The sequence below is a fragment of the Zosterops lateralis genome (assembly GCF_965231275.1).
Source record: "Zosterops lateralis genome assembly, chromosome: Z".
NCBI classification, from domain to species: Eukaryota; Metazoa; Chordata; class Aves; order Passeriformes; family Zosteropidae; genus Zosterops; species Zosterops lateralis.
This window is the reverse complement of record NC_139800.1, coordinates 27740427-27759387: the sequence shown is the minus strand read 5'-3', so window position 1 is coordinate 27759387 and position 18961 is coordinate 27740427. Positions and strand designations below refer to the sequence as shown.

At 42.5% G+C, this 18961-nt stretch overlaps 1 protein-coding gene across 1 annotated transcript in view; it reads left to right on the top strand.

Moving 5' to 3' along the window:
* Positions 1-587: 587 nt before the first annotated feature.
* The window catches only part of EPG5 (ectopic P-granules 5 autophagy tethering factor), a gene marked incomplete at its 5' end in the record, with an annotated part of 55442 nt that continues 37068 nt past the window's right edge, over positions 588-18961 (top strand). Inside the window, 13 exons of the mRNA XM_083883168.1 lie at positions 588-999; positions 3275-3379; positions 4225-4265; positions 5202-6134; positions 8388-8631; positions 9485-9621; positions 10175-10282; positions 11252-11325; positions 13018-13126; positions 13436-13550; positions 14111-14261; positions 15168-15323; positions 15678-15835. Of these exons, the coding sequence (XP_083739294.1) occupies positions 588-999; positions 3275-3379; positions 4225-4265; positions 5202-6134; positions 8388-8631; positions 9485-9621; positions 10175-10282; positions 11252-11325; positions 13018-13126; positions 13436-13550; positions 14111-14261; positions 15168-15323; positions 15678-15835 (2743 nt within the window). The remainder of the gene's footprint in view (positions 1000-3274; positions 3380-4224; positions 4266-5201; positions 6135-8387; positions 8632-9484; positions 9622-10174; positions 10283-11251; positions 11326-13017; positions 13127-13435; positions 13551-14110; positions 14262-15167; positions 15324-15677; positions 15836-18961) is intronic.

Here is an 18961-nt window from a genome sequence, read left to right as displayed (position 1 = left end):
ATGATCTCTGGGTCCCTATAGTGGACCTATCCATGGAGTCTGTGTCAGTCCCTATGGACAATCTGTGTGTTTTTATGGCTGTTTCTGGGTCCCTACAGCAGACTCCATTCACCTAGGGATGGTCTGTGGGGTCCCCATGGACAGTCCATATGGACACTTTGAGGATCCATATGGATGCTCTGTGTAACCCCATGGATGGTCTGTGGGTCCCTATGGAGTGTCTGTGTGCCACATGGATGGCCTGTGTGACCCCATGGACAGTCTAAGTGTCCCCACAGATGCTCTGTGTGTCCCTATGGACACTCTCTTGGGTCCCCATGGGTAGTCTGTGGGTCCCTATGGATGTTTTGTGTGACCCCTGCATGCTCTGTGTGTCCCAATGGAGCCTCTGTGTGTCCCCATGGATGCTCTTTGTGTTCCTGTGGAGTGTTTGTGTGTCTCTATTGAGTATCTATGGCTCCCTGTGGACAGTCTAAGTGTCCCCATGGATGGCCTGTGTGACCCCATGGATAGTCTAAGTCTCCATGAACACTCTCTGTGTTGCCAAGGGTGGTCTTTGTCTCCCTATGAAGTGTCTGTGTGGCCCCATGGACTTAGTCTGTGTGTCCCACTGGATGCTCTGTGTGCCCCTGTGTCCCTGTGGAGTGTCTGTGTCCCCATGCAGCGCCCGTCCACCCCCAGCGCCGCGCTCGGCCCCCTCCGACCTCGCCACTCCCTCAGCTCCTCACCTCGCCCCGCCCACTGGGCCTCGGCCCCGCCCCATCCCAGCGGCGCCCTGTGATTGGCCGGTGCCTCGGGGGCGTGTCCCGCCGCCCATCTCTCGCTGTGATTGGCCGGTGATGCGAGGGCGTGTCCCGCCGCCCATCTCTCGCTGTGATTGGCCGGCGGCGCGGGGGCGTGTCCGCCGCCCGTCCCTGCCGGCCGGCGCCGCCTCAGCGCGGGCAGGGGGCCATGGCCGAGGCCGTGCGACCCCCGCGGCGCGCCCGCCCCCGCCCCAAGGTAATGGCAGCCAGGGGGGCCAGGGGCGTCCCCCTCGGGCGGTGGGGGCGAGGGAAGGTCCCGCGAGTGGGGGTGGCCGCGCCAGGCCGTGTTTACATCCGTGTTTGTGCGGCCTCTAATGATGGAGGGTGGAGAGTGGGGGAGCGTGTGTGGGTGGTGTTATTGTGGATCGTCTTTTTGTTTCGTAAAAAGATTCCTTCTGCTTCCTGCTGTTCTGCACTCCGTATCCATGGATTTGTCGTGTTTGCCAGGCGGATGAGGATTGTGATAGGCCTTGTGCTGTAGCAGGATGTAAACAAGGTTTTTATTATGTTGTCCTACTGCCTCCTCAAGGGTCCTGTGGGAGAGCTGGGGGATTGTACAGCCATGGAACTTACCTGCATTTACAGTTTTTTAGTGTGGTGTGGGGAGACAGTTTTACAGAGTTGAGGGTGTTCACCTGCAGGAGACCTCACAGCCCCTGCCAGGGCCCAAAGGGGCTCCAGGAGAGCTGGAGAGGGACTTGGAACAGGACCTGGAGGGACAGGACATAGGGAATGGCTTCTCACTGCTAGAGGGCAGGGTTAGATGGGATATTGGGAAGGAATTCCTGGCTGTGAGGCCCTGGCACAGGTTTCTCAGAGAAGCTGTGGCTGTCCCTGTATCCCTGGGAGTGTCCTAGGCCAGGCTGAACAGGGCTTGGAGCAACCTGGGATAGTGGAAGGTGTCCCTGCCCATGGCAGGAGGGTGGAATGAGATGTTCTTTAAGCTCCCTTCTAACCCAAGTTATTTGGTGATTCTATCTGTAATACTCCATCTTGTCTATGTTTGGCTTTGAAATGCTGAGAACATGGTGCTGTGTGTCACACATGATAGTGCTTCTTTGTAAGCTGATGATGCAGTTTTTAAGTATCACTCTTCCTAAGTTTTTGTCCTGTTTTGAGTGTGTTCCTTGTTCATGATGTTAGTACTGACAGCTTTCTGAAGACTTTTTTCTTTACACACTATATTTGTGGGAATGATCTGAACTACCCTACAAAGTGGAAATGTTTTCCTTGGTTTCTTAACCTCTTTCTTGTTGTCCCTGTGGACAACCATATAGAGCAAGGACATTGAAGTCACGACTGTCAAAGCTCCTTGAAAATGCTGAATTAATTGACTAGTGTTCTGTACAATCAGGGCTAAATCTAAGTGTCAGCTATGGGTGTGCTTCCAGAATGGAAGGCAAGTAAAGATTGAAGGGAAAAAAAATCCCAGAAGGGTTACTGTGTCATTGTTTTGGTTTTGATTCAGCCCCCTGGTGTGTGCAAGGCAGTCAAACCTTCAAACTGCTGCCTAAGGGAATTGGTTCCCTGCAGGAAGGTGGTGAGTCATGGATGACACTGCTGTTAATTAAGGGCATGTATGTGGTGACTCTAGTCTTTAGCCATCCCTTCCAGGTGAAATTCACTGTGAAACAATTCACTGAGATGTCACATGTGAGAACCTTGAATTCTCCAGTACTACACATGACCCATTTCTGGTATTTCTGTTGCTATTACTATGATCACCTCTGTTAATACCCGGGTGTGCCTGAGAGTGCAGTTTGTGGGTCAGTCACATCAAGGACTTTTCCATTCCCGTGCCACAGAAAAAGCTGTAATCCTTTGAAAAGCTGGAATTCTTGTGAGCTGAGAGAAAGGCTGGCTCAGCTGCAGAGCTGCCAAGTGGTGGAATGGAGCCCAGGGCTTTTTGATAATAGTAACCCCAAAGTTAATCTTGTGCAGCCCCAGACTGATTCAAACAAAGCAAGGTGGCAAAACCAGTGCTCCTGGAAATGGTGAAGAGGTGCCCTTGTGTCTGCTTGTTTCTGTGTATGCCACTCAGGTTGATGCCCTAGGATTTTAGTGTTTTTTTTTTTTTTTTTTTTTTTTTTTTTTTTTTAATCCTGCAGTTCTTCAGTGTATAACTCTAAACTCCATATACAGTGTCAGCTACTGCTTTCCCATTTTGGTCAGACAAAACAATTCCTCTCTTGGCCTGGGAATCACTGTCTCAGGCCCTGAGAAATGTAAACAAAAGTGAGTTGGGGGAGCAAACTTGAGGTAAATTTCTTCCTTACCTGAAGCTGTAAATGAAAGATTAACATCCAATATGCAAATGGACCAAACCTACAAAAATATGAAAACCCATGACCCGTGGTCCATTTTGGGTGTAGCCCCTGGAGGGGCTTTGTCTGCCCCAAATGTACCTGAAGGCCCTTCAATAAATATAACTGCTTTTTAGTCTCTTAATTTTGTCTGGCCTCTGTTTTTAGGTAGCCTCAGAAAGGCATTAGGGTTATTCCAGAGATATTTCCTGAAAAGTTTGAAGTGTCCTTGGAATTTGAGGATCATTGATGATGTGCAAGCAGAAGAGAGTGGTGAGGCATGGGGCAAGGCTAATGAGTAGGTGCCATTTTCCTGTCCCAGGGAGTGTTCCCAGCCAGGTTGTGTAGGGCTTGGAGCAACCTGCTCTAGTGGAAGGTGTCCCTGCCTATGGAAAGGGTTGGAATTAGATGGTCTTTAATGTCCCTTCCAACCCAAACCATTCTGGGATTCTTTGATAAGTGGCTTAAGCAGAATTTTCCTCCATGTTCAGAGCTTGATTTCTCTCATTCTTTGTCAGATGAAGTATTTTTTAACGATTATGCTTTTTTTTTTTTTTTTTTTTTTTTTTTTTTTTTTTTTTTTTTTTTTTTTTTTTGCCTGGGAAAGTGAGAACTGAAAGAGGCACATCATAAATTTTAAAAACAGCTGTGTCTGGGAGGAATGCAGGCTGATACTGAGAGATAAAGGGAGCTTATTCTGTATGAAGACTGCAATAGTAAACATTGAGATAGTAGTGGGTACCAGCATGTGTTTGTGAAGTATGTGGATCAATACGCTGTATAAATATGATTTAGTGATACAGTATCCTGTGGAAATTACTGACTTTGAGGTAATTTTCAGGGGATGCTTATTAGCATCCAGTAGTCCCAGCTTAAAGAATTGCACTGATGTTTTCTTAGCCTCTCACCTGGAGCTTCAACTAGTGAGTCAGAGCTGTTTTGTGATCAGAAGTGTTTACAGGTATTAATACACCAGAAACCAGTATGAAAGCAAAGCCAGAGTAATTACTTGTTTTTGTAAAGGGCCTGTGATCATATATTCAGAGTAAAATTAACTATGAGATCAGGATGAGCTAGTGCCTTGATTTGGGCTGTTTTCATTTATGCTTTCTCTTAAGGTAAAGACATTGAGATGTTTAGTAAAAATATATGTGATACTGTGAGCAAGTTCCCTAAACTGTCGTCGTTTCCTTTTTATTTCCCTGTATTAAAAGCTGGTATTCATTTCACCTGTGTTCATTGTTACATTATCTGGGTCATCCAAAACTGGAGCACTGTGACATAACTCCTCAGTTTTGCTCCTGATAAAGTGCTAGGTCTACACAATTTACAGATTGGCTAACCACTTTGCCTATTTTTTTGTTTTACAAGTTGGCAAATGATTTACAGGTTATCAAAATCTCCGTTCATTTCCTGTGTGTGCTTTTTGGAAGGAAGCTAATCTACACCTTAGATTAGGTTTATGGGAATTATTTACCCTCAAACTAATTGTAATTTTAAATTGATTTACAGTTTTAGTGGCACTGTTAAGTTTTTCTACATCTCTAGTGTGTATTGCCTGCTGAAAATAGGTACTTCAGTAATAGTTCAGATGTTACCATGGTTTTAGAATGTAGCTGAGGGTTACATTCCAGACTTGCTTTGCTTTGAAATTACTGTTTTGAAAATATTTTTCCAGTCACTAAAATATTCTGTAAAATTAATATAGTTCTGGATCACAGAGTAACTTTTTTTTTTTTTTGGTCAATACGGTGGAATTGAGTAACTCTTCTTAGGTGTCAGGGTCCTGTTATGTTGATTATTTTCTGTGTTAATGAAACAGTCTGTCCTGTGATATTTATAGATTTTTTTTCTTAGAAATGTTGAAGCCTTGTGCAAGAGCTGACCAAGAAAACACACTGGTAGACAGTCTTCATAGGGCAGCTAAAGATTAGTTTGGTATATTTTTTTTTCTTTAGTATTATGAAAATTAATGTCTTTAAAAGGCCTTTTGGGGTCATAATGCTGACAAATACTACTTTTGGTGTTGGTGGGATTTGAGATGCAAGATGGAGAGATTCACTTGGCAGTGACACTTAATTTTTTGTTTTCTTAGGAAAAAAAGAAAAGAAGTAGTGAGGAGCCCCAGGTACAAGAGCCTGATGATGTTTTCTTGCCTCCTGTGGTAGAAGGGTCGTCTCAAGCCAGGAGAGTGCAAGTGGAACATCCTGGAGAATTTACAGAAATTCAGCTCGGAGATGAAGAAGACAACAGGAAAACTAAAAGTGACGTTTCTGACATCTCCCAAAGTCATTCGTCTTCAGCAAATGAAGGGGCTCTGGAAGGGACTCTGGAGCTTCCCAGAGATGCAGAAGTGGTCAAAGGTGATCCTTCCCAGGACGAATGTGTTGGGGATGTTGAGAAGAGTGAGAAGAATGAGTTGGACCAACCTCAGAGCCCTGTGGAGGCAGTTGCTAGTGGATCTAGAAATTCTGATTTATTGAGCAGTACCTTTCAGTCAAGTTCTGCTCCTCCTCTGTTAGTGATGGGCTTTGTACAGGGCAGAAGAGCTGAAAACCGACAAGACTTTAGAGATCCTCTCACCTGCTCTTCAGAGAGGCTTTCTCTCAGCACCTCACAGTGCTCTGAGAAATCACATGTCAAGTCACATGTTCCGCGGCCGGTTTATCCAGACCTGTCCTTGGAGCTGTCCTACGAGAAACCCACCATCATGGCAGTAAAGCCCCTGCTGCACCATGAGAGGCTGTACCCAGAGCTCCCCTCTGAGCCAGAGCTGGTGCCATTCACCAGGGAGCAGCTGAAAATCTTTGAGCCCTGTTCATGGCTGGAAAACGTTGACTCCTACACTGAAGAATTCGAGAGTGTGGCTCACCAGGACAGGCATGAATTCTATGAGCTGCTCCTGAACTACATGCGCTGCAGGAAGCAGCTGCTGTTGGCTGAGGCAGAGCTGCAGGCCATGACAACAGACTGCCAAAACGTGAAGGGGAGATTATGGACTTTCAAAGAACAACAGAAAACTGTGCAGGTGCTGTTGCTGAAGCTACTTTTGAACCTAAACTATTCGGAAATTAACTTTACTTGCTGCCAGGTTTATCGTAGTTAAGCTGTTTTGTTGTAAAAGAATCGCAGAATGTTAAGGGTTGGAAGGGCCTTAAAAATTCTCTAATCCTAACCCTGCCTTCCAAGGGCAGGGACACTTCCCGCAGGATCAGGTTGTTCAAAGTCTTACCCAGCCTGGCTTTGAGCACTGCCAGGATTGGGACAACCTTCCTGGGCAACCTCTGCCAGTGTCTCACCACACTCACAGTAAAGATTTCTTTTTCCTAATATCTAACCTAAATTTCCCCTTCTTTCAGTTTAATCCCTTTGGACCTTGCCCTGTCACCACTGTTTGTGATGGAGAATCCCTGTCCTGCTTCCCTGTAGGTCCATTCTAGATACTGGAAGGTGCTGTGAGGTCTCTACACTCCTCCAGGCTGTATTTTGTGAGGTCTATATATTCCTCCAGGCTGAAACCTCAGCTTTCTCAGCCTGTCTTTGCAGGGAAAGTGCTCCAGTCTTCTTACTAACTTCTTTGCTTCTTCTGGACTTCCCTGGCTCTAACTGTTCCATGTCCAGAAATTATTGCCTTTGCTTTCTGTCTCTCCACTGACCCCCTGTACTTCAGAGTATCGGCCTCTTGAGACTTCAACAGTTTGCTCTTTGATTTTTAACCTCTGACGTGTGCAGGGCAGTGGGGTATACGTTGGTGATTTCTTCTAGGGTCAGAAAGGATGAGCTGTGTACACCCAGTTCTGTCCATGGTGTCAGGTTAAGTTTTTACCGCAGCACTCCAAGCAGACATGGGGTACATGGAGTGACTGTAACAGTAATGTCCCATCTGGCCTGCTGCCAACTGACAGTTTCCATTGATGTCATTCCTGCTGTCAGAGTGGCAGCTGCTGCAGGGGAGCTCGAAATGTGCTCAGGAGCAGTCCCATAGCTCAAAGGGGTGTTAGAGCCATCCACTTACAGTGACTTGTTCCATAAGTGTAGCTGTGGTTTTTCTTACTTCCAGAGAGGGCATGGTGCTCTGTAACATTTTTCTCTGTAACGTTTTTGTCTGCAAACCAGAGGGGTTTATGGAGCTCTTTGGGGCACACATCAGAAAAGATTTCCCCCAGGCTCCTGTGACTCTTGCCTTGGAGTTCAGCATTACTGTGGGAGTGAATGAAACTGCTCTGATGCTGTTTACGGCCCCCACATTATCAAAGTTGTCCAAAGATGCTGAACACCTATGCATAGAGTAGATTTTACTGTTTCTGTGAGTGCAGTTCATCAGGGTTGAGGGATTGAACACATCTGAATTTTTTTCCTTTTTTCTTGGGGAATAATACTGAGCCTCATTGGATCCTAAGGTTTGCAGTGATCATTTTCTGTACTAAAAGCAATTTTGGCTTCACTCTTACGTCCTCTAAGATGATCACAGAGTTGTCTAAGATTGCTACTTGCTTTATTTCATCCCAATTCACAATATATTTATTTTGTGTACAGAATTATTTGTCTTTATACCAATTTAAAATTCTTATTCTACTAATTTAGGAAACCTAGGGATGCTTTCAAGGTAAGGTTTCAAAGTGCTGGTTTTTGGGAATGTTGCTGATTGCATAAAAGATTATCAGGAATGTTATTTATTTTAAGAATAACAAGAATGTTATTTATTGTATTTTTCTTGTGCTGAAGAAGTAGAGATGAGGCAGAGGAAAACTGGTCTGAGCTTTTAATTTCAGTTTGGGAAAAGTTTAGAGTGCAGGTAATGTCTGAACATTTTAAACATGCAGTGGAGCACTGCTACAAATTATCAGTTCTGGAAGTGTGGGAACTATTTATCTTACTCCAGTGAATATTTCAGCTTTAAAATAGCAGATCCAAATATATTTGAAAATCTGTAAACTAAGAAGCAAGTGCACTCATTGGGAGTGAGACACCTGGTTTTGTTCACATCTCTCAGTGCTGCAGGCAAGTAACTTCTGGCTGTTTCTAAACCTAAGTTACTGAGGGTTTGTAAAATATTTTTTCTTCTGGAGTCAAGGATATGAATCTTCAGTAATCAGTAGCTCTGAAAAGCACATAGGAAATATGCTTTTCCTATGTGCTTATGGGAAATGCTTATGAAATGTGTCCTTTTATGAAAGCCTTGAAATGTGTTTAGGAGAGGGTTATATTGTGATTGATTTCTGTTGGAGTTACCCAACAAAATGTCAGAACTGCTGACATAAAATATTTGCTCTCTTTTCAGGGTGTGTGTGCAGATCAGTGCAAGGTGACAGGTCACCACCGCTACCAGACAGTGGAGCTGAACGAGAGTGTGCTGGGGGAGCTGAAGAAGCTGTTTGAGGCCAAAGCAGAGCACGTGCACCAGACCCTGGCACTGCACTCCTACACTTCGGTGCTGTCCCGCTTGCAAGTGGAGTCCTATGTTTACAGGTTGCTCAGCAGCTCATCCCTGCTGAGATCTGTGGCTCTGCAGCAGCAAGAACAAGGTGTGTTTGCTGGTCTGGGCTGCTCCCAGTCCTGGTAAGGGTGCCCAGCACTATGTGCAGCTGCAGTTTTGGAGTCTTGTGATGGAATTTATGTACTGGAGTGTTTCTTCTCTGTTACAAAAAACTGTTGATCTTAGGTAGGGATCAGTGAAACCTTTTTTCTCACAGGAAAATGTCCAGTTCCCTTGACTTATCACCTGGGCAGAAAAAGCTGAATGCAAAAGTGACTTCTGCTGTCTGAACTGCAGACTGACAGCGATTACAGTTCAGGAACACTGTGTGGATGGGACACCCAAATTCCCAATCTTTTGTTGTCCAAGGCAATTTCTACTACAGTTCTTTTTCCCAAGTCCAAAACAAGCTGGATATTTTCCTGCTTTACTTCCTCTTGGAAGGCCATTTGAAATCTTAAGCTCTTAATATTTAGAATTATCTTTTTGGTTTTCATCCTAAGTGCTTTGTTTGAGTTCATGCCAATATAATCTTTTGGCTAAAGTATTTTTCCTCCTCCTGCCCCAGATGTTTTTTTTTCTTATTGCTCCTCCCTTAGCACTCTACCTCCCAGATAGTTTATATGCTTAGTAAATGGTGGTTCTTAAAAAGCTGATGTTGAGGGAAAGACTTTTGTGAGAGTAATCATAGTATATTCTTCTTATGATTAGTGTCGAGAGTTAATAATAAGGTTAAACAAAGTACTCCTAAGTATTCTTTTCTGACAGATTTAGCAGGCAGCTATGTTGAAATATTTTGGTGTCTTCAGATACAGAGAGCAGTTTTATATGCAGCCCCAAACCCATTGCCTCATGCTGCTACTTCTTGTCAAAGCTTCATTAATTCTGTTTTTAATTTACAGTTTCAAAGCAGTCAGAAAATCTCTCTTCAGACTTGAGCCACTTGAAGGAATGTATCAGTGTCCTTTTCAGCTTCACTCGCAGGGTTATTGAAGATCCTCAGTTTCACAGTGACCTTCTCATGTGGCTGCAGAGACTGGTGAGGGAGTAGACATGGATATATCTGATCCAACACACAGGATGATTTTGGGAATAATTTCTGGAAGTGTTTCTACTTCACTCCCTGTCCGATAGGCAGTGGGTTTTTTGGTGGGGTTTGTCCTACTTGAGGAACAGAATCTCTTAACAGATCTGTGGAACTGATTCCCTTTTCTGATAAAGTCTAGCAGCATTAGTGAGAACCGGCACCTGAGCAGCCAGCACTGCTCACAGTGAACTTAATAATGCTCATTGTGCTTTTACTTATTTTGAGATTAGAACTGTTCAGACTGGTCATGTTGGAGAAACTTTTGTTCTTGCCAATTTCTAAATAAATTAGATTCTAATGTAGTTGTAGAAAAATAATTATGCCAAAGAAAATGGTTTGTGGCTCATAAAGTGAGCAAACAGATTCTAAATATTGTTCTCCTGTAACATACTCTCAAAATTCAGGATTGTTAGAAAAGAAATTAACAGTGTTACTCTAGTTATCAAGACTGTTAAGAAAATGAACTTCAAAATTATTTACTTGATTTCAATATACTTCCCTCTAGGTGTCTGTGCTGCAGAGAATTGGCTGTCCAGGTGACCATCTCTTCCTCTTCAACCACATCCTTCGGTGTCCAGCTGGCATCAGCGAGTGGGCTTGTCCGTTCATTCAGGTGTGAATGTTTAATTCTTCTCTCTCAGCAGGTTGGAGTGGGAGTGGTCTGGGTAGGAGAGGAGAATGTCTAGGGCCTGCTTAATCCCTCATGACCCTGCCTTTCCAGGTGTGTGGAATCACAGTGGCAGTGATGGGTTTGTCAGGAAATACATTTATCCATGTTATGTCAACCATCTGCAGGTTAACACGCTTCAGTCTTGACTGGAGAGATTCCATGAAAGGGGGTCAAGGCCTTATGCACCAGGTTTTGGGAGTGTTCTCCTAAAAGTGGGAAGTGTATTTATACTTGAAGCAGCAGCTGTATATAAAAAATGAGATTGGAGTCAGTAAGGGGTCAGGAGGAAGAAATTTTTTTATATCCTCTACATTGAAGTGGGACTGGTTTCCCTGGAAAGTTAAGGGACAAAGGAAGGGGTTCACTTTGTCTAGGTCAGAGGGAGTGCGGATGTCCAAAGGCACCAGGTTGTTCTCTCAAAGAACATATTTGCTCTTCTAAGAGGAGAAAATGTTGGAAATATAGTCACAGGAAAAAGACTTCAATTGCACTAACAGGAAAGGCAAACAATGGAATGGAATAGGATAGGATAGGATATATTGGCTTGGGAAAGACCCTTAATATCATTGAGTTCAATTAACCTAGTGTGGTAGGATTTCATCTTCCCCTGTGCTCAGTGTCTGAATTACCCCTGGTGCTCAGACCTATGTGTGGCACAAAGAGAGAGGTTGTCTTTTTTTTTTATGTAGCTTTTGATCTTCTTTCCCCCCCACCTTTAATTCTTCTAAGTAATTCTTTTGGGCAAGTCACAATATTTTGTCATGGCAATACTCTGTTCAGGGTGTGGGTGCTGTCTTTTATGAATTCTTCTAAGTCTTAACAAAAAGCTGATGAGAAATGTGAATTTCTCTGCTAAGAATAGTTTGTCCTTGGCTTATTTAGATTTACTTAGATTTTTGCATTTAATTTCAGATCAGAGTCTTGGGTAACCCATCGGGTGTCTTTCATTTCATGCAATCTCTTGCCTTGCTTATGTCTCCTATCAAGTAAGTATGAACATGTTTTTATAAATCTGTTCTGATTATTTAAGAGTAGAAAACACAGCACACAATCTACTTGTGAAACTCTGAAAGTTCATTGCTGGCAAAGTCATACAAGTGGGCACCAATAGATTTGCAGTTTAATTCAAACTCTTTTTACTCATTCATTTAAAATTCATCCTTGGTAGTACCTCCTTGTGCTGTACATAGTATGATGCAGCTTTCTTTCAGCTGTGAAATAGCTTGTGAAGACTGACAGACCCACAGGTTTTGTTAGGGTTGATTCTGAAATATCTCTTGCTTTGCATGATGGCCTGTTTTTCATACTGTCCCTGCAATAGAATCCCCTGAGTAAAAATGTTAAGCTGGTGTACACATTGATTGGACTTCTTGATATGTTTTTCATCCTTAAAAAAAAAAAATTTAAAATCCAGTAGGAATGTGGTTCTTGGAGAAGCTAATCAATGAAATTAGTCACGAGTGAAAGCGGTTATGTTCTCCAGATAAAATACGTAACTTTCCTCTCCCTCTGCCCTAATTTTGAGGTCAAAGAATCAAACTCCTGGTATTTAGGGTTGTCACTTTGATCTTGATAGTTTGGGTCTGACTTAAGTAGGAGTTAACTTGTTTATTGAAAGCTGTTATTTTAAAGGGTTTTAGTTTTACATTTCCTTTCTAGAGCTGCCTGAGGAAACCAGTGTATCCTGAGGGAATGTGTGTTGCCAGTGCCTTTTGATACTTGTGTTTGGAACAAGGGCCAACTTACTGAGTCTAGGGTGCTGCTCTAAATATTGATACCAGCACTCAGAGCCTCCACAGGGTCTGCTCTTATTGGTAAAGGAGCTGAGGCTTGTCTGTTACAGCTCCTGCATGTCAGGAACCAGGTTATCCTAGAATAATTTACAGTGACAGGATTGTTTAGGTTGGGAAACACCTTTAAAGTTGTTGAGTCCAACCCTTAGCCCAGAACCTCTGTGTCCACTGCTGAACCATGTCCTCTGGTGCCACATCCACAAGCCTTCTGAATGTTTGCAGAGATGTTGATTCCACCACTGCCCTAAACAATCTGTTGCAGTGCCTGACCAAGTTTCCATTAAAAGCTTTACCCTAATATCTAACCCAAACCTCCTCTAGTGCAACTTGAGGCTGTTTCTGGTCCTAGCACTTGTAACTTGGGAGCAGAGCCTGACCCCCGCCCCAGCTGTCCCCTCCTGTCAGGGAGCTGTGCAGAGCCAGAAGGTCCCCCTGAGCCTCCTTTTCTCCAGGCTGAGCCCCTCTCCCAGCTCCCTCAGCCACTCCTGGGGCTCCAGCCCTTTCCCCAGCTCCCTTCCCTTCCCTGGACACGCTCCAGCCCCTCAGTGTCTCTCTTGTCCTGAGGGGCCCAGAGCTGTCCCCAGCACTGGAGGTGCCTCAGCAGTGCCAGCCCAGGGGACGGGCCCTGCCTGGGGCTGTGTCACACCATGGCTGGGACAGCCCAGGGGCCATCGGCCCCTTGCCCACCTGGGCACTCCTGGGCTCCTGTCCAGCCACTGGCACCAGCACCTCCAGGGCCCTTCCTTCAGGCATATTTCTGCTTTACTTGCTTATTTCTTCCTCTTGTATCTGGGTTTTTTAACATCTTCACTTAACTGAAAGATGACCGAATTCAGAAATTTTTATTTTCTAATTTTTTACACTTGTTTTTTCACTCTAAACCAGAAATCGTGTGGACTTCATGTGTCATATGAAACCAAGTGAAAGGAAAAGTTCCTCTTCTTCTGGGAAGGAATCTGGGAACTGGACTCTGGTAGATGAAGGAGGAGAAGAGGTACAACAGATGACTTCTTTTATTTTTCTTTATTTTTTCCTCTGTACTTTTGTTCAAGCTCATTGATCTTTGTGAAAAGGGTGAAGAAAATCTGACTTATTAAGTTAAAATGCATGATTTGAATTCACTTCTATTTTACTCCCCTTTTATCTCTGTGGTATAACTGCAGTGGAGCTTCCAGTAGTGAGTAGTAGCAGAGAGAATTCAAATATTTCAGTTACTCCTAACAAAACTAATTAGTACAATAATGAAGCCCTTTACTATTGGTTTTACTGTAAAGCTACTGACAGCACCTGTATTTGTCTATAGGATGAGGATCCTGAAACAAGCTGGATTCTACTCTTGGAAGATGACTTGATTGCTCTGTTGTCACAGTTCCCATTTCATGAACTGTTTCAGCAGTTCCTTGGGTTTACATCTGAAGGTAAGTTAGTTGCTAGAGAGTTATTCTTCATTTTGTTCATGCTAGTCGTTCTGATTGCCACTGCCAAGAGTGCTACTGTATTATGAAACTCTTGGAGAAAAATAATAATGAACCTGTGCATCAGCTCGCAAGCTAAAGAGATGAGATGGACTATATGCCATGTGTATGGGATGAATAAAAACCTAATAACAATATGCATGCAAAACATTAGAGTGTTTTCCCTTAGTTTTTGGTTGTCAGTTAACTTCCAAAAGTGGTTTCAGAACTATTTTTCCCCCTTGCCTCTCAATTGTAATATTACTGATGTTCTCTGATTTTTTTTTTTTTCAAAATCTCTGGACATGTACATGAAGGTAATTGCTTGCCAGAGGTCTTTACTACCTGCATAGTTTATTTGTACTTTCATACTTAGCAGGTATTTATTGTTCGTTTCATAAACAAAGCATACATTTCAGTTCACAATATGATGAATTGCTGCCTTGAGTGCTTGTTAAGTTACTTAAAAAATCCAGAATTCACACTTTTGTTTTTGACTCTTATTTTCTGTGTCTCTATCTTAGGTGCTTATTTTCCTGAAAAAACATCTCCCCAGAAGATGATGAAGATTTTTGCCTTTGCAAACTCCTTAGTGGAACTTCTATCTGTGGGATTAGAAACATTTAACAGAGCACGGTACCGACAGTTTGTGAAGAGAATTGGTCAGCTCATCAAGTAAGAGATTTTTGTTCTCTGTGGTGTGATTGAATCTGTTTTTTACATATATTTGATGTTCATAGCTGGTAAAAAATCCCCAGAACCAACCATCAAACAACCAAAACCACCCAAATCCCATCCCAACAGTTCTCAGCTAGGTTTTACTCTGACATTTGGTCAGTTCAGGGTTAGCCAGTCTGGGAATCTGAAATGGGGAGTTGCAAAATCTAAATGCTGTGGGCACAAAGGAGCCATGTGAGCTGTGAAACACCAAGCTGACTTCCATTAGTGATTTTGTTAGGCTTGTCTTGGGTAGTCCCTAAAATCCAATAAACAACAATTCCTTGAATTTCCCCTATCTAAAACTGATGTTACTGCTTTATTTCCATTGTTACCCAGAATTGTTTTGGGATTTTTAATTTAATTCCTGAAAGTTGTCCTATTGCTGCAGTAAGTAAATGTAATTGAAGCCTAAAAGCTGCTCTTTATTTTTGAATCTCTAGCATATGGCTTCTATGAGTGTATTCCCTTCTCAAAAGGGAATACAGTCAAATTAGAAAAAGAAATTCCATCTTTTTCTTTGTATTATAGAGGCAGTAACTTTCTCAGTGTAATCATTCCTGTATGAGCTTTCTTTATGTACTGCCATTTCATGCTGCACAGTTACCTTAAGGCTCCGAAACTCATGCACAAACTAATTTGGTATAATAGAATACTTTATGCCTTCTTTGCTTGTAAAACTAAGCAAGGAGAACACAGAAATTTGACTGATAAAAATTATATAGAAACCTCTGGAGCCCAGAGAACAAAATGTTGGTCGCATCTGTTGTGGCTAGGCTCTGATCTTGTTGCTCTTGTCTGTATTTTCCTGTGGTGGTGACATACTTAATGATCCTTCTTTGGCTTGTTTGCTGTGCTGTGTAGGATGACGATCTGTCATGTGAGTGACCACTGGGCCCAGTACGTTAGTGGCAATAAACAATATGGATTGGTAGAACACCCCTATTCTGTGGAAAAATTGCAACTGGAGTTTGATGAGCTGTTTTTTAGAGCTGTTCTCCATGTTCTGAAGGCAAAAAGGTGGGTAATCCCTTCACTGGCTTAGTTTTGGAGTTGTTGAATACTTGAAAGTGAGATTTGGAGTAGCTTTAAATACTTAAAGGTTTAAACAAGACTGAAATATGTAGGATTTTTCAGTGCATTGGTAGCATCAAGGTAGGGAGGAATTAGGCCATGAATCATAACAACTGACAGAAGCTCTGAAATCTTGGTCAGTTCAGGATGAGGTTGGCTCAGAATTTGAGGCATTAATATACATCCTCACATTGCTAACTCTGTTATATTAGTAGAGGTGTGGGCCAGAGGTGTCTCCTTTCCAGATGTTGGGATTTATCAGGGTGGGACTGTTCCTAACTGCCTCTTCAAATCCAACAGGCTGGGAGTCTGGCTCTTCATGTCTGAGATGCCTTATGGAACTTTGTCCAGCAACATGCTTTGGAGGCTCTTCTTTGTCATGCACTGTGCTGAGAATGAGCACCTGGAGCAGCTCTGTTCTGCTTTTCAACCTGCTGACTACAAGCAAAGACTCAAAGGTAAAATTCCCCCCCCACAGAGCCAATTTCTAATCCATGCAGCTGCTGCTGTATAAGCTATGGGTTTAACTCTTTGCAGGTTTTGTTGTTAAATGCATCCTTGAGAGCATGACTGGTCCAGTGGCTGCAGAAACGTCTTGGGCAGTTCGTGGTTTTCTAGTACCTGTTGGCCCAAATTGTCATTTTAACAGCAATTGATAGATTTACTGTCATGGTTTTTTCTGTAGCTGTCCTCAGAGCTGCAAGAATGACATGCAGGACATACCTCTTGTGTATTCTTCTATGACTTCCCATCTTGACCTTCAAAAGTATTTGGAGAGTGAGGTTTAAATCCTAAGATACAGACTTCCATATCGCTTAGGGTTGGTGTGGCAATTTTTTGGGTGGTTGTTGTTTTTGTCTGCTTTTTTGTTTATTTTTGTTTTTGGTGACTGGTTGACTGTTGAGCTACTGTTGTTTTTTTTTATAGTTACAGAAAAAGTATATATATATATTTATAGTTCTTACATATAAATATACAAATATATTTGTATATAAATATGCATAAATATATACAAACATGTATATTTATAGTATTTATAGTTCTATAAATAATGTATTTTTAGAGTCCTCCTTTTCTTTCCACTAAACTTGCCAATTTTGGCTTTAGTAACTCACATTGTGGGAGGCTGTTTATCATCCCCAGTTATGTTTCCTTTATCTCAAGCCTTCTCTTCATATGTTTCTTGTCCTAAGTGGCACATTTTATTTTTATTTTTTCTCGACTTTTGTCCCATGTTGATCTCTACAGCGAACACGGTATCTTCAGCTATAGCAGAGCTATTTAGAGGCCAGCTGGAATGCTAGTTTCCCTCTGCTGCTGCATTCCTAGATAGTATTTCAGGACTTGATTGACAGGGAGACAGGTAAACAAACAGTTTACTTCTACCTACTTTACAGCTTCTTTGCTGTCTTCAGGGAGAGAAAATCTCATTTTTGTCAGTTTCACTTCTCAGCTGGCTGGTATCCCTGGTAGCTGTTACCCCATCTACCAAGTCTGGATGGAGAAGCGGGAGGAAATTGAGATTCTGAGAGGTTTACTGAGTATCTTGACTCTGTGCAAGCTCAGCTAACATTTCAAGCGATTTACACAGAAAGGGAGAGAGATACCAAGATTATAGTTGTGTGCACTTGATGAAGTGCTGATCTGATAAGCACTTGGCATCCAAAACAGTAACTGTTCCACTGTCTCAGTAGAATGTCTTTATTTTTGGTTTTGCTAGAAAATTTTTACTGCATTTATTATGGGCTGCAGTAACATGTACAGATTTTTTTAAAAAATATAATTATCTTTTCCAGGCTTGTTTTGCTTCTAGCTAACTTATGTTTCAAAGTCCCTGGTATGCTGATGCAGGATTTCTTTATTCTCTTCATTCTTCTCAATGAGTTCTGTGAGCATAATACTGTTTTTCACCATGTCTAGACAGAATATCAATTGTCCTTTCAGTGAAATCCACCTAATCTTCTGAAATAATTTCTTTTAACTGACGCTTAAAAAATTACTGCTTAATCTCCTGTAATTTGTACCCTGGAAGACCATGGCATTAACATTTTCTTGGGAGAGGACCTGTTTTTGTGATTTCTTCCCCCAAATTAAGCCTAAGAAAAGGGTGGTGAATCTACAGGTGAAAGCAGGCCTTGATAATTGATGGAAGCTTTAGTCATTACATCCATAGGGGTGGGAGTAATGCATTTTTGGGACTACCTAAAAACAGATGCAAGAAACATTAAGAGAATAAAAAGCAGTTATATGTATTGAAGGGCCTTCAGATACCTTTGGGGCAGACAAAACCACCCAGGGGCTACACCCAAAATACACAATGGGTCACAGGTTTACAGACTTTTTAAAGTTTGGTCCATTTGCATATTGGGGGTCAATCTTTCAATTACAGCTTCAGGTAAGGAAGTAATTTACCCCCAGTTTGCTCCCTCAACTCACTTTGGTTTACATTTCTCAGGGCCGGAGACAATGAGGTTGATTCCCATGTTCCCTTGATTCCAGGCCTTGAGAGGAATTGTTTTGTCTGATCAAAATGGGAAAGCAGCAGCTAACACTGTATATGGAGTTTAGAGTTATACACTAAAGAACTCTAGGATTACAAATATATGAAAAATATAAAAACTAAAATCCTAAGGCATCGGGGAGCATAGTTGCTGTTCTAGTGGGTGGTATCCCTGCCCATGGGAGGGATTTGAAACTAGATAATATTTAATATCCCTTTAATCCAAGGATGCTGTAATTTTATTTGTGGTCACAGTTTCCTTGCTGTATCAAGATTTGAGAAATCAGTGATTTTTTTAGGGTGCCCTGAACTTGAATTGTAGTGTGATAAGAGGAAAGGAATAGGGTCCAATAGCAAGCGGATGGTGAAGATGTTTATTTCTCCACTATGACAAGACAGGATTTAGGTGGAGTCTCCCTGCTTCCCTTATTCCTTGCTCCCATCTTCAGTCCCATGCTATGGCTTGGTGTGGGTTTGAGGTTGGTGTGGAACCCACAGCTGACCCCTCACTGTGGGTCACTCTACTGTGTCTTTAGATATAATTATGATGTGGTCATTTTTAATGTGCTTCTGCATCATCTTAAAAAAAACTCCAAAGTACAAGGAGAAACACAATTGTCTGTAACTTCTGCCATAAGGATAAAAAATAGTATTAGGAAATGGAGGTGAGTGGATGAGGTACCCCATATGCCTGCTGTATCTATCAACAGTGTAGTTTCTCTTACCGTTTGGAAGAAACTGTTTTCTTAAATCGCACAGCCTTCTAGCATGCTATTCCATGAGTTGTTTTGCCTGTACAAGCCTGACCTTCTCAGGTTGGAGTAGAGTTGCAAAATTCTTGAAAGCCCTTAAAATAGAATGTAACCTAAGGGCAAGCATTTGATCAGAAGCATGCTGAGCATATGCATGTTCAGGTTAGGTAGCTGAGTGCACAATGGATGCTTTTTTCTGTATATTCAGCTGCTATGATAAAGTCACTGTAAACAGTGTTTGCTGGCATGTTGTGGTTCAGAGAAGGCAGATGACTCTCTAGAACTTTTTACAGCTCAAATGCTGCTTTCAGCGCTTGTTTTGCTGCACAGAC